This window comes from Dromiciops gliroides, chromosome 2 (assembly GCF_019393635.1).
Source record: "Dromiciops gliroides isolate mDroGli1 chromosome 2, mDroGli1.pri, whole genome shotgun sequence".
Taxonomy (NCBI): Eukaryota; Metazoa; Chordata; class Mammalia; order Microbiotheria; family Microbiotheriidae; genus Dromiciops; species Dromiciops gliroides.
In genome coordinates, this window is record NC_057862.1 from 480196237 (window position 1) to 480211908 (window position 15672).

The window sequence follows — 15672 nt, forward strand, 5'->3', positions numbered from 1 at the left end:
GACAATACAGTGAGGATAGCATTCTACAAGAAAGAAATAAGATGAGGAAAAATTCAAAGGGAGAGAAGCTCTGGGCATATTGAAGATATTTATTTGATGCTATTAGAGATACATTTGTTAGGGAGTAGCATGAAATAAACCTGAGCTGATAGATTGCAACCAGATTAGGCAGGCTGAGGACCTAAAGTTTAAGGTTGTGTCTTTATTTAGTAAGTCTGAGGAGGCATTGAAAGTCATTGGGATAGAATAAGTATGCAGTAGGATAGCATAAAAAAGATAAAATTAATCTGACTGTGGTATGTAAGATGACTCTGAGCAGGAAAGAGATTGGAATTAGTGAAACAAGTCACATTCTTGAAGTATTTCAGGCAATAGATGGCTAGAGACTGAATTAGACTGAATTCCCCATTCTAGGGAATACAAAAAGAGGCAAAACAGAGTCTCTGACCTCAAGGAATTTCCTAAATAATACTGGAGCTCTACTACTTAGTATTAGGAGGCTGCTAGGCCCAAATGAGATTTTCAAGATGGAGCTAAATCCAGAGGAGCCACATGGTAAATATCTACAAGATCTGGTTGCCCTTCACTAATTGACTGAATTGTAATTTAGAGAAGACAGGGAGAAAAGCCTGGTCTTAAAGTAGAAGGAAATATAGTCTGGAAGCCATCCAGAAGATGGCATATGTTAGGTAACACATAACTCATCTTCCTGAGTTCAAATCTGGCCTCAGACAATTACTAACTATGTTACCTTGGGTCAGTCACTTTTGTTTCCCTTGGTTTCTCATTTGTGAAATGGGCTGGAGAAAGAAATGGCAAACTATTCCATAATCTTTGCCAAGAAAATTCTTAATGGGTTCATGAAGAGTTGGATATGATTGAACACCACCATCAACACCATGACCCACCACTACTGCCACCACCCCCCAACACCACCACCAAATAACAAAACAACAAACAACAAACAACATTATTCTTGCAATGATCAGAACAACTTGAGTGATTTTGGCCACTGATATACAATTTATTTCACTCACCACATATAAAGCACCAAATATTGTGCAGAACATTATGAAAATGACCTATAAAATGTATAAGACATGGTCAGTGGGTTCTCAGCAATAGCTGCAGAGGTTGCCTATCAGCTTGACTTCTGTCAGCTATTAGATTGTCTTTTGTAATCAGCTTCCTCTGTTATTTCCTGTCACTGACTTCTTTTGTGCTTGATTTTCTCTCATGTGCCCATCTTCATTTTGTTGTCCCCTACCCACTGGAGCTCTTATCATGGCCACCTCGTAAACAATGATCTATTTCTAACTTATGGTGTAAAATTCCAAAATCTACACTTCTGTTCAATTATGACCCTGATAATCTTCCTATAATTGACTTATAATCTTTAAGAAATTATTTTATGTACAGTTTAACATATGCTTTAAAACTAAAAAAAATATGTAAATGAGCTCATGCACTACAATGTGCAGCAGCCATCTTTAATGCACAGGGATCTGCTTTCAAAGAGGTACTCTCAGTACTTTTATTTGGGGGGCATTTTTCTCTCAGGTCCCCCAAAAAGGCTATGTATTTTCTTAAGCTTTTACAATTTTTAAAAAATCTGAGTAGTTGTGTTTCCTCTTAAACTGATTTTTATCACTGCAAAAATGTTTTTCTTTACTCCGTCAGCAGTTAAAATGTCCAGGTAACAGATGTAGTAATTTGTTAACATCTGAAGGAATATACAAAAGAAATAGAACATTAACTTAAGGGGAAAGCACAAGACAGATGAGGGACCAATAACAGCTTGAAAAAGAAGGTGTTCTTTATCTGAGTCTTAAAGAAGCCAGAGACTTCAAGTAGTATAGTGGAGGTGATATTGCTTAATCTCCATGAACTTTAGTTTTCTTGTGTATAAAATATGGAAATTGGGTTAGATGACCTCTTTGTCTTTTTCATATCTAAATCCATGATTGCCATATCTTTGATTCTCCAAATTAGATTGTTACCAGTTCAAGATTTAATTCACAAATCTTTTAAACAGAATTCTTTCTTTTTCTTTTCTTTTTTTTGGGGGTGGGGCAGGGACAATGAGGATTAAGTGACTTGCCCAGGGTCACACAGCTAGTAAGTGTCAAGTGTCTGAGGCCAACTTTGAACTCAGGTCCTCCTGAATCCAGAGCAGGTGCTTTATCCACTGCACCATCTAGCTGCCTGAAAACAGAATTCTTTCACTTAATCTTTCTCTTATTTTACTACCAGCTCTCCCTTTTCTTTCTCTCCCCCTTAAAAGTGAATCAGAGGGAAGGACATTTCCTTTCACCTCTAGGAGAGATACTAATGAGATTTCCACCTTATCTAGAGAAGTGGAGTTGGAACTGATGAATCTACTGGATCTGTTCATGGAAATCCCTCAGTTCATCAATTTTTTAGTGAAAGTAGACTCTTCTTTTCTCTTTTCCAGAGGAAACTGAATAGACAGGGATATCAATTCACAAGCCTTCCATGTCTGTCAGTTTTACAGAAATCCTTACAGAAGTAAAGAGAATGAAGTATAATAAATGGGGAACTTCAGCATGTCACCAGTATGGGGAGGGAAAGCCAACTGTACAAATGTGAAAGGAGAAGCTAATTCCATTAAATGAAGTCAGTTTATTGGTTTTAATAAAACAACACACTTAGCTCTCTCCTGTGTGGCCCCCTCCCCCATTTCCAGGGAAATATGTCAGTTGTATAGAATGGGTGTTAAAAACAAACAAAACAAGCAAGGATCCTGGAAACAGTGTAATAGGGGTATAAAAGGAAGAAGCAGGAAACAGTGTTTCCATTCATTCAGTACCAGTTATACAATTCATATGCCGCATGTAATTGTGGTACTAACTTTAAAAGTTGGAAAAAGTATCAACATGGATTAATTATCTACTGTATGCAAAGGCAGTATACTACAACATGGATATACAAAAAAAGTGGCATTTGAAACCCTCAAAAAGGTTATATTCTAATGAGATGGGGAATGTAGTGTGAGGACTGATGAGTATAACACAATTTTCTTTTGCCTTGTTAAAGGCAAAAGGGAGACCAAGGCAAAAGGTCCTAGGAATATTTGAAGAGAAAAAAAACACATTCACCTGGGGGTGAAGGTTGATCTGGGAAGACTACAAGGAGGTGGCACCTGTGCTGAGTCTTGAAGGAAGATATGTGTTCTGAAAAGCAGAAAGGAAAAGAGAGAGAGAGGGAGAGAAAGAGAGAGATAGAGATCAACATTTAGGGAGGCAGAAGATGGAATATCAAGTGGAGGGATGGCTATTAATCCTGTTTGCTTAGATTTCAGCATTCATGATGGAAGTGATGTGAAATAAGATTGGGAGAAGGCAAGTACCAAAATCAAATTATGGGGAATTGCAAATGTCATGTTAATGATTTTATTTTTTCTCATGTATGCAATAGGGAGATTCATAAAGTCGTGTGTGTGTATGTGTGTGCAGTAGAAAGGCATGATCAGATATATGGTAGGGTGGTTATGATGGTAGTTGAGTAAAAGAGAGAGGAAAAAATGAAAGTTATAAGACCAACTAAAATCAGAGGTGATTTTGACCCCAAAGTGGATTTTGGCATTGTGGTAGAGAGAACAGAAGGAATTCAAAGAGAACACTCCCAAGGTCTCTTCCAATTCTAAGGCTAAGAACCTATAGTTGGTGAGACTTCTAGGTTATGAAGATAGTATGAATTTCATATATGCTGTGCCATTTCCTGCCTAATCTCCAGTCTTTGGAGAGAAGAGAAAGGAGAAGACAAGAGAGGAAAAGAGAGAAGAGAAGAAAACAAGGGCCTTCCCATATGATGCTGTGGTTATCTCCTGCCTGATCACCAGCCTTCTTTGGGGGCAGAAATTCCTTTAACTTTATTTTTAACATGCTCCCTCTTGCTAATATGCAACACATTATAATCATTCTGAGTCTAAGTAGTTCATCATTCCAAACCTCATTGCTCATCTCTCATCCTCCAATGTCTTATCATTCCCTGCTCACCTCCTACCCTAGAGTCTCAAACATCACTCACCTTTCTGACTTCAAATCCTAACTAAAATTCCACCTTCTACAAAAAGTCTTCCCTCAGCTCCTCTTAATTTCAGTGCCTTCCCTCTGTTAACTATTTCCTATTTATCCTATGTATAGTTTGCTTTGTTTTTGATTATTCCATGTTTTTTCTCCCATTAGATTGTAAGCTCTTTGAAGGCAGGAATTGTATTTTGTCTCTTTTTGGAACCCCAGGGCTTAGCACAGTGCCTGGCACATAGTAAGTCCTAGACAAATGGTAATTTATTTGTTTATTGAAACATTACCCAACCCTTCTTCTGCACCCTCTGGAATACCTGTTCCACAGGCAACAAACTTGCATATATCTCAAATCTTTTTTTCTCTCCCACTCCTTCCATATTCTGGCAACCACTGAGACCTGGCTACCTTGATGACACAGCCTCTTTGACCACCCTATGTAATACATACTATATGTTTACTTATTTCTCTCAGCTCACTGGTTGAAGGAGAGGAGTTAGAATATTACCTTCTTTACATTACCATTTCCAAGTTCTCCCTTTCTCTATCACTAAATAACCTTTCTTGTTTTGAAGTTCATGCTGTTCATGAGCCATCTAGTCAAAATCCTGGTAGGTATTGTCTACAGACATCCATTGTACACCCATTCCTCCCTAAATTAGTTCAATTCTTCACTCTCAATATTTCTCTTCTCCCCACTTCCTGCTCTTATACTAGGAAACTTACATGATACAATTGACACCCTTTCAAACACCGTAGCTGTCAGGTACTTAACATATTCATTTCCCTGGACACTATTCTCCATACCATCTGAGTCACAAAGATGGTAATATCCTTATCTTATAATTTTACACAACTTGACACTATTCATGTTCAAGAACCCTGAAATTCCTTATTTGATCAAAATCATTTGACTTTACACATCTCCATCTGCTTTACCATACCAAAACTTAATTGTTCACTCCATGACCTCTAAACCCTTGATCCCTTATTTCTCTCCCAGATCATCAAGCCTGCACTGATACTCTCCTCCTCCATTCTCCATCTTGACCTTTTGGTGAACTGGTTCAACTCTACACTGTCATCTCATTTGAGTCCCTAGTTTTATTGTCATATTGCCGATTGTACCTTGCCTTGAATCACTCCCAGCATCTGCTAGCTTTCCTCCTACACATTTGATAAATAAAGGTGAAGAAAATTATATGACCTTTCTGTCTGGGTCTACTAAAATTTTATATTATACAATCTCCACTGGGCCCTCACTGCTGGTAGGAAATACTTCTATATCTTCCTTATCAACTAACCATCCTACTTTCCACAATAGCTCTTCCAAACTTTTTCATTGCTTCTCAAACCTTCCATGGATTCATCTTTCCCATCCTTCCAGCTGATAACCTTGCTCATATTTAAATGAAAAAATTCAGGCCGTGCTCTATGAGATCCCTCTTCTTCCTTTCTCCTCATCTACTATCACTCAGATGTGTTCTGCTACTAACTCCTCACTCATCCCTGTCACACCAATAGATGGCTCTATTCCTTGTCTATAATAAGCTCTTTCTATATCTGCACAAGTGATTCTATTCCATCCTATTTCCTCCAGTAGATTGTACCCTCTATCACTTACCTTCAACCTCTCACTGGCTACTAGCTTCTTCTCTACTGTATACAAACATACCCATGTCTCTCCCATCCTCAAAAATACTCGCTTGTAATCTGCCATCCTTGTTTACTATTGTCACATATCTTTTCTTCCATTTTTGCTAAATTCCTAGGTTAAGGGTTATTTAAATAAAGTTGCCGTTGACTGTTTTATCTTCCACCCTCTTCTTAAATCCCTACAATCCAGACTTGCAACTTCATCAATCGATTCAAATTGCTGCCTTCAAAGTTTCCAATGATCTTTGTTATTTCCCCCCAAAGATCAATTAATTGAGAAATCCAATAGTATTTCCTCAATCCTTATTCTTTTTGACTTTCCTATAGCCTTTGACACTCTTGGTCACTTTTTTTTTTTTCTTGAAATTTTTTCTCTCTAGATTTATGGGATAACTCTTTGGTTTTCCTCCTATCTATCTGATAGCTTTTTCTTAGTCTACTTTGCTGGATCCTCATCCAGATCATACCTCCTAACCACTGCTATTCTTCAGAGTTCTGGCCTGGAGCCTCTTTTCTTCTTCTTATATGCTACTTCACTTGGGAACCTCATCAGCTCCCACAGATAAAATGATCAATTCTTACACTGATAATTCTTTTTTTTTTCTTCAAAAAAATTTTTTTATTTTTGTTTTTACATTACTTGCTTTCCAAAAGAAATCCCTTCTGCATCCCTACCCAAGAGAGTCACAAAGAATAAAATTCATTTCATAAAAAATGCTTTAAATATCACCACATGTGAAATGTTCTTTTTTATTTTATTTTTTAAAAATTGTTAGTCTTTTATTTTTCATATTCATTTTTGTAAGATTTTGAGTTCCAAATTTTTCTCCCTCCCTTTCTTCCTCCTCTCCCAAGATGGCAAGCAGTCAGATATGTTTTATATTTATATAATCATGTTATACATGTTATTATATTCTTATATTGAAAAAGAAGAATCAGAACAAAAGGGAAAAAAGCACAAGGAAGAAAAAATAACAAGAAATAAACTGAAAAGAGTATACTTTGATATGCATTCAGACTCTATAGTTCTTTTTCCTGGATTTGTAGAGCATTTTCCATTAGGTCTTTTGGAATTGCCATGGATCATTATATTGCTGAGAAATGCTAAGTCTATCACAGTTGATCATCACACAATGATGCTGTTACCATGTACAATATTTTCTTGGTTCTATTCACTTCACTAAGTATAAGTTCATGCAAGTCTCTCTAAATTTTTCTGAACTCTACATGCTCATCATTTCTTATAGCAAAATAGTATTCTATTACATTTGTGTACCATAACTTGTTCAGCCATTCTCCAATTGATGGTCATCCCCTCAATTTCCAATTTTTTGCCATCACAAAAGAGCTACTATAATATTTTTGTATATGGGCCTTTCCCTTTTTTAATGATCTCTTTGGGACACAGACCTACTAGTGGTATTGCTTGGTTAAACAAAGGGCATGCAGTTTTATAGCCCTTTGGGCACAGTTCCAAATTGCTTTCCAAAATGGTTGTGGGTTGAGTTGTGAACTAATCCAATGTATTGTAGGGGCCAAAATTTAATATATGGAAAATTAATTGGGTGACTTGCCAAAATTTTGGGGTCTCAGAAATAATGAAGAACCTTTAGGTTCAAAGCTCCCTCCCCTCTGAACTGCCCTTTTAGATATTTCTCCAGGCCAATAAGAAAGGAGCCTTACAGCTTTATTTCTACAAAAGATCAGATTTTATTACTTGGGAATTAATTAAACAACAAGGTGAAATTAATAAAAATAAAGATAAGAAATAGGGAAAAAAGAAATATAGATAAATTCTCTTAAACTCTAAACTAAGTCTAAGGCATCACAGATCATTTCCAATTAATCTAATTCAAAGGAATTTGTGTTCACTCACCATACCTGGAAGTCTGCAGTAGCTTGCACCACCAGAAAGGCAAGATGAGAGAGAGAACCATTGTTCCAGAAAGCAGCTCAGCCTCCCCTCAGGGAACATTCAATCTTCCTAACCCAAAAGGGGAGGTCCTTCAAAAACTGCCTATGAGAGTTTCTCTTCTGACCTCAGTAGCATATGTAACTACAGGGTGGGCCAGGTGTGGCCCCTTCCAAAATAGTCAGCTAAATTCCAATAATTTTTACCACAAATATATTTTACCATATTCCCTGCTTTGTTTCTTCAAAAAACACATGTGGTTTGCTCAATGAAACAGCCAAAAATAACAGAATATAATACCCTATGCTAACAAACAATATGTTAATAACAATATAGAAAAGGGAGAAAGGAAAGTTTGTCCAGAGGGGCAGTCCCTCATGAACTGGCACTTTGACACTGGACTGCAGAGAATACATGTTACAAATGGTGTAAATAATAACAGAAGGGAAAAAAATAAGAAAAGAAAACAAAACTGTTCATTTAAAGACTTTGAGATCTTGTCTTCTTAGAGTGGTCATCAGGAAAAACAGGACTCTGGTCTGGACTCATCAGGAAAACTAGACTCTGGTCTGGACTCTGGTTGTCTCTGGACTCATTTCTTGAGCTGTTGAACTGCTGGATTTTTACTAATCCTTAACATATCATTTGTCAATGATCAAATTAAACAGTGAGAGTTCTTCAAAATATAACGCAAACTCAAACAATAATATATAAATTATTACATTCCCCTCCTTTTCTGTAATAAAGGGTTGAGGTGAGTTATGCAATCTATAATACTTCTTACATTGACATTCTTTGTTATACATTAATGATTCTTGAATCCACATATCCAGTTCTATCCTTTCTTGCTGATAGCTAGACTCAAATCAAACTGTCTTTCAACTTCTTGAACTAGATGTCTAGTAGACATTTTGAACATCAACCTAAAAAAAGGGGTCACTGCCAAGGAATGCTTAATTACTGAAAAATTACACTCATAACACACAGCAATAGGATTATGCTTAAAATTTTGCAAACTATGCTTCAATAATATGTGGGTCAAGAATCACCAGAAGAGGCATAGTAAACTAGTGACCAAATTGCCAACATTTGCTTGATTATAGAGAAAGCTAGAGAGTTAAAGAAAAATATCTACTTTTCATCATTGACTATACTAAAACCTTTGTATGGATCAACACAAAATATGGCAACTCCTTAAGGAGATAAGAATATGAGATCATCTTACTTGTCTCCTGAAAAACCTGTATTTATGTCAAGAAGCAATAGTTAGAACTGAACATTCGAAAACTCTTTGGTTTATGGTTTGAAAAGGAGTTGATATTGCTGCTGCTGCTGCTGTTGTTTGACCTTCATTTTAGAAGAGAACCATGGTGTCAGGAGGTGATGTCATGACTTACATTGAATTGGATTTAAAGGAGGGAGGGCCGTGCAAGGTCACCAAACTCATGCTGTCTTCCAGAGCCATATGGGTCCAGTGGCAAGATAAATATTAGGACAACTGAAGAGGGCAAGATATGCAGAGTATATCATACAAAATTCCAGGCTAAACAAATAAAAAGCCAGAATTAAGTTTTCCAGGAGAAGTTTCACTAATATCAAACATATAAACACTACCATTATGATGGCAGAAAGTGATAATCAAGAAGCCTCCTGATGAGAGTAAAAGGGGAGAGTTTGAAGCTGGTCACTTCCTGGCAAATTTTTGTTCTTGTTCAGTCATTTCAGTTTTGTCCAACTCTTTTTCACCTCATTTTGGGATTTCTTGTCAAAAATACAAAAGTGGCTTTCCATGTCTTTCTCCAGCTCATTTTACAGATGAGGAACTGAGGGACACAGGGTTAATTTACTTTCCCAGTGTCATACAGCTATTAAATATTTGAGGCCAAATTTCTGAACTCAGGTCTTCTTGACTCCAGGACCAGTGTTCTGTGCTCTATGTCATCTAGCTTCCCTTTCCTGGCAAACAGGAGAAGGAATGGAAGCAGTGTGAGATTTTATATTCTTAGTCTCAACGATCACTGCAGATAGTAACTATAGCCATGAAAGTAAATGACACTTGTTCTGTGGAAGGAAAACTATGGCAAATCTGGACAGCATACTAAAAAGCAGAGATATCACCTTGCCGACGAAGGTCCACATAATCCAAACTTTATTGTTTTTCTGGTAGCAATATATGGCTGTGAGAGTTGGACTATAAGGAAAGCTATGCACCTCAGAATTGATGCTTTCAAATTCTGATGCTAGAGAAGACTTTTGAGAATATCTTAGAAAGGAGATCAAATCTTTCAATTCTTAAAGAAATTAATTCACACTATTCACTCTAAGATCAAATACCAAAGCTGAAGCATAAATGCTTTGGCCACATAAGGTGAAGATGGAACTCATTGGAAAAGACCCTAATGTTTGGAAAGATTGAAGGCAAAAAGAAAAAGGAATACCAGAGGATGAGATAGATAGTGTCATGGAAACAATGAACATGAACTTGGATAGTCTTTGAGAGATAGTGGAGGATAGAAGGGCTTGGTGCAACGTAATCCATGGAGTCAAGAAGAGCCACACACAACTGAATCACTGAACAACAATGACATGAACTCAACATGTCCTAAACTAATCCATTAACTTTCCCTCATCCAAACTTCCCTTTTAATGTCAAGGAACCACCATCTGCAAAGTCCATACAATCTAAATGTCATCCTCAACCCTCACTATCTTTTACTCCTTATATCTAATCTTTTGCTAAGGCTTATTGGTTTTATCTTTGCAACATTTCTCAAATATGCCTTCATCAGTCATTTTATACCTGGAGCATTGCAGTTGCCTGCAGGTGGGCCTAAGTGCTAACATTCTCTCCCTATTCCCATTCATCCTCAATTCAGCCACCAAAGTAAGTGGTCTAACCATGATGTCCCCGTATGCAATAAATGCCAGTGGCTCCCTTTCAAGTAGAAAATCTTCTGTTTGGCATACAAAGTCCTTCATATCCTTACACAGCACCCCAGCCCCTTCAGTCTTCCTACACTGTATATCACTTGAATACCTCCCCCCAATGTACTCTTCAATCCAGTGACATTTTTGATGTTTAAGGAAAAAGATGCTCCATCTCTTTGCTCCAGGCATTTTCTCTGGCTGTCCCCAATGCCTGGAATATTTTCTCTTCTCAAGTGTTAACCCTCTTTTCCTATTTCCAGTGCTTGACACAGTGCCTGACACATAGTTGGTACTTAATTAATTTTAACTGATTGATTGATGTACAACTTGTTTTTCTTTTAAGGCATATAATAAGCTCTACTTGTACTTCTCAAAGCTATCTGTGATTCTGGATTTCCTTTTGTTTTCTTCTCTGCATTAAAAAAAAAGAAGCCTCAAGAACCCTCTTTTCTCCCCATTTCCCCCCCTGCTCCATTTCTACCTACTGGAAAAAGGGAAAAAGAAAGCCCTTGTAATAAATACATAAAATTATGGAAAACAAAATCCCACAATGGCTGTGTCTAAGAATGTGTCTTAGTCTTCATCTTGGGTATACCATCTCTATCAAGAAATGGATGAAATTTTCCATCATCAATCCTCTGCAGTCATTGTCAGTTATGGCATTGATTGGGGTTCTGAGGTCTTTCTAAGTCATTTGTGTTTACAAATTGTGTGTATAGGTGTCACATAGACAATCTCTTCCTTAATAAGAAACACTCACCTGGGTGTCAGGTTCTACTACACTAACTTTTCATATATTTACTATACTCTGCTGAATATCTACATTATTTCATCCCCTTGAAAGCCCTAATCTTCTCCCTCAATTATCTGGCTTGCCTTAAGCATATTACCCCAAATATATATATATATATATATAACATTTTACCCCATGAATTGATAATTTGTGGAATTAAGAAATGGAGACAGACATTGCTGGTTCTTTGGGTATTCAGTTGAAAAGTTTAGGACGGCATTGGGAAGTGGGGCTACAATTACACTTTAATTAAGTATGGAGGATACAGAAAAAAGCAGCAAAAAGCATACAGAGGCAGATACCATGGGAACACAGAAAGAAATGGTGAAGGAAGTCAGGTGATATGGGGAAGAGAATGGGATAGGGGATAAACAGAGGATGTTACTCATATAAACATGGAATTGATTTGGGAGCAACAGCCAGCACAGAGAGAAGGAAAAATGCTGTCAGGGGCATGAGACTTAGGTCTCATTTTTATAGGGTTTGTGGAGAAACAGGCTAACTCTTATCTGTGTCACTTTGGACTAGTTTATTACCATATCCAAATCATCTCAAAGTTATTGGTGGAACTTTAAAGTCATTGTCTCAAAGTTATCAGGATCTTTTTGGTGACTGCTGCTTTCTGTGGAGGTCTGGAATTCATCTGGAATTTACATCTCACAAGGCCAGAACTCTAACAGCAAGACCTCAATAGCTCATCCTGATCCAGCACAAATTACCAGGATGTGAATTTTGGCTAATATATAATATAATTTGTAAATTATGCTGCTTTTACCTTTGTGATGGTGTGTATATAACTTCAGGCTCTACTTTGCAATCTTGTTTTTTGTTATTGCCTCTTTATATTGGCTATTTATAAACTTACCGTACTGGGTAGAAGGAAAGGTGGTTTTCAGGGGGATAAGAACAAGATAATTTTAACAGCTCAATCACCCGAATCCTATGATAGAGACAATTAAATTGATACAGACACTTTTTGTTTTCTTTGTTTTCAGCTCTGTTCTTTTCTATTCTTTTATCTCTCTTTCCTAAATTATCTATTTTGTATAAAAGCATATACATATAAAGGTGAGGAAGTGCTGGGTAATGTTTATTTAACGCCCTCTCCAAAACAATTACATTAAATAATGTTTTTTTTTGGGGGTCAGGGCAATGAGGTGTTGAATTGTACTTGCCCAGGGTCATCACAGCTTAGGTCAAGTGTCTGAGGCCAAATTTACCACCAGGTCCCCTGAATCAGGTTGGTGCTTTCTCCATTGTGCATCTAGCTACCCCCATTATATGCTTCTAAGTTTTGATTCTACAGGATTAATATTTTCATAACTTTGTTAAGTCCAGACAACCAACAATATAATAAAGCAATACCTTATTTATAGTGCTTGAAGATTCTCAAATGTAAATGCCTCACACTGAAAAAATTAACTGTCCACTTGGCCAAGCTGGCTCCAACATTCCCCTGGCTGACAGGCATTTGTATGTTTTATATTAGAGATGAAATTGTGACAATGGCTATAGGGTTAAACTGTTATCTTATTGTGTATCCGTTGTTTTCACACTTCCTTGCCCTTAGGGAGAAAAATAAACATTACCTGGTTTCAGAATTAAATATGTGCAAATTCCAACTGAGTGTAGGCATAATTTTCATTACAATTTCAAAAAGGTGTCAAAATGACTGTTAGTTCTATTTTGACTATATATCAAATAATATTATGGGAATAGGAAAGGTAGAAGCATGTTTAATGTACAGCCTAGAAGTTTCCTGTTCATCACTAGAATTGTCATGCCCAAAATTGTCACCTCATTTATTTTTATATGTATATGTTAAAAGTAGTGAAAAAATATTTTGGTTGTCTAAAAAAATAAGGATCCTATGACTCTATGATTTAATTATCTCAAAAATCTTAACTGAAGGCAATACGATTTATGGCCACTCAGAAATCAATTTTCAAGTCATCTCAAAGAGAATGTATGTAAAAAGAAAAGTAAGGATTTTAAACAGTATTATTGCAAAAATAAAGTTGTGGAACACTTCAGTCTGCAACTAGCACAGATCTCAGACTAAAAAAAAAATTTTTTTGAAATGAATTTCACTATTAACCCACAGGTCTGTTTTCTCATTTCAATTTAAGCTGTATGGAAATGATCTATGCAAACAATGAGGGCATGAGAACATGAGAAGGAAATAGGCAGTTTTGCACATAATTTGGTAATTATAGCAAAGCACATCTCTACAGGCACATGATTGTTTGAGAGATACAGAGGGTAATCCTGCATTGCTTTTTGCTTTTTTTTTTTTTTTTGAAACAAAACATTTGACTTATTAGAACTGGATTTGGCTTTTGACTCCTAGCTCGTGGTGGTGAAGGTGCAACTTCTTTCGATTGTCCCGAATCCGGGTTCATCCAACACCGGCAGCCCACCGTGCAGCATCCAGGCCGAGCCTCCACCTTCGTCGCCACCATGCCACCCAAGTTTGACCCTAACGAAATTAAAGTTGTGTTTTTAAGGTGCACTGGTGGTGAAGTTGGTGTCACATCTGCTCTGGTCCCCCAAATTGGTCCCTTTGGTTTGTCTCCCAAAAAGGTTGTTGATGACATTGCCAAGGCAACTAGTGACTGGAAAGGGCTAAGGATCACAGTGAAACTTACCATTCAGAACAGACAGGCCCAGACTGAGGTTGTGCTTTCCGCTTCAGCCTTGATCATCAGAGACCTAAAGGAACCTCCTAGGGACAGAAAGAAGCAGAAAAACATTAAACACAGTGGAAACATCAGTCTCAATGAGATCATCAACATTGCTCGACAGATGAGGCATTGATCCTTGGCAAGAGAGCTTTCTGGAACCTAAAGAGATCCTTGGAACAGCCCAGTCTGTGGGCTGCAACATCGATGGCAGACATCCTCATGATGTTATTGATGACATCAATAGTGTGCTGTGGAATGTGCCCAGCAAGTTAAGCTTCAAAGGAAGACTATTCCATAAATTAACATTTTACAGCTAAAAACAAAAACAAAAACAACAACAAAAAACAAACAAAAAAAGAACTGGATTTGAATCATCGCTCAGGTTACTTACAAGCTGTAGGATCTCATGGGATATCACTAGCTACTCTAATCCTCAGTGTACACATCTATAATATAGGGGATTAATTATAGCAGCAAGTTCCCAGTTGTGGTGAAAATCAAGTCAGATAATGTGTGAAAAGTGTTTTGTAACTGTTGCAAATTTCTCAGTCTCCAGATCCTAAGAGCTCCTGGAGATTAATTTTTCCCACAAAGATCCATTTGAGGTATGGTAAATAAATCAATGAGCAAAGCGAGAAAATATGAAAAAAAACAACAACCATTTAATTAGTATCAGCTCATGGGTAGTTCCCAGATAGCTAAGACACACATGTATGTATGTATGTATGTATGTTAGTGTATACATGCATGAATACCTACATGCAACTTTACATAGCTAAAAGGAGCCTATAAGGTAAGAGCCTATGAAGAAGCCTACAGGATTAATTATCCACAGTGCACTTCGGCCGTTATTGAGGAGATTGGATAAGTTGAATAGGGTCAGGATGGTCTGATGATTGTGGGGGGAAGAATGACTTGACTTTGGGGTAACCTTGGTGTCACTCATAATTAGGTTATTTCATCTAGAATGGGGTTCCTTAATTAATCTCATCAGGCCATCTCAGGGGAACGCTTGAGGTCTCGCTCTGGATATCTAGATTGAGTCTGGGATGTTTAAAATATAGGAGGCCTTCCTTTGAGATAGACTTAGTCTAATAGTCTTATTTTAAGAATACACAACTCTGGCAGACTACATTTCTTTGACCACTAATGCTACTGATTCTGGGGAGATGTTTCCCTTAAAGACACAACATACGAGTTTTAGTACATTTTTACACATACCCCTTAAACTTTATGTAAACACAGAAATAGATTTATTCATCAGTATGCTGATTGTGAAAACAAGATCATTCAGAGCTAGAAATAACCCCAGAGGTCATTTAATACAATTCCTTCCCTCCTTCTTTCCCTCCCTCCTTCTCTTCTTCTCTCTTTCCCTCACTCCCTTGGAAAACAAGGAAAGAAGGGAGAGATAGTGGTTTTTCTTTTATCTTTTTTTTTTTTTGGAAATACTATTTTTTTCCAATTACATGTAAACCGGATTTTCAACATTCACTTTTTATAAGATTTTGAATTCCAAAATTTTCTCCTTCCTTCCCCCTCCTCCCCCTTCCCAAGATGTCAACCAATTTGAATTGGTTATACATATGCGATCATGTTAAACATATTTCCACAGTGGTCATTGTCATGGGGAAAATGGGGTAGGGGGTTTGG

At 37.1% G+C, this 15672-nt stretch overlaps 1 protein-coding gene across 1 annotated transcript; it reads left to right on the forward strand.

The window, feature by feature from the left end:
• The first annotated feature begins 13795 nt into the window (after positions 1–13795).
• Positions 13796–14152, forward strand: LOC122739281 (60S ribosomal protein L12-like). The gene has a single exon (XM_043981084.1). It carries the CDS (start codon positions 13796–13798, stop codon positions 14150–14152), a length of 357 nt encoding a protein of 118 aa, XP_043837019.1.
• The last annotated feature ends 1520 nt before the right edge of the window (positions 14153–15672 follow it).

Excerpts from the sequence above, each read along its gene's own strand:
- LOC122739281 (XM_043981084.1), top strand. The coding sequence starts at position 13,796 with ATGCCACCCAAGTTTGACCCTAACGAAATTAAAGTTGTGTTTTTAAGG.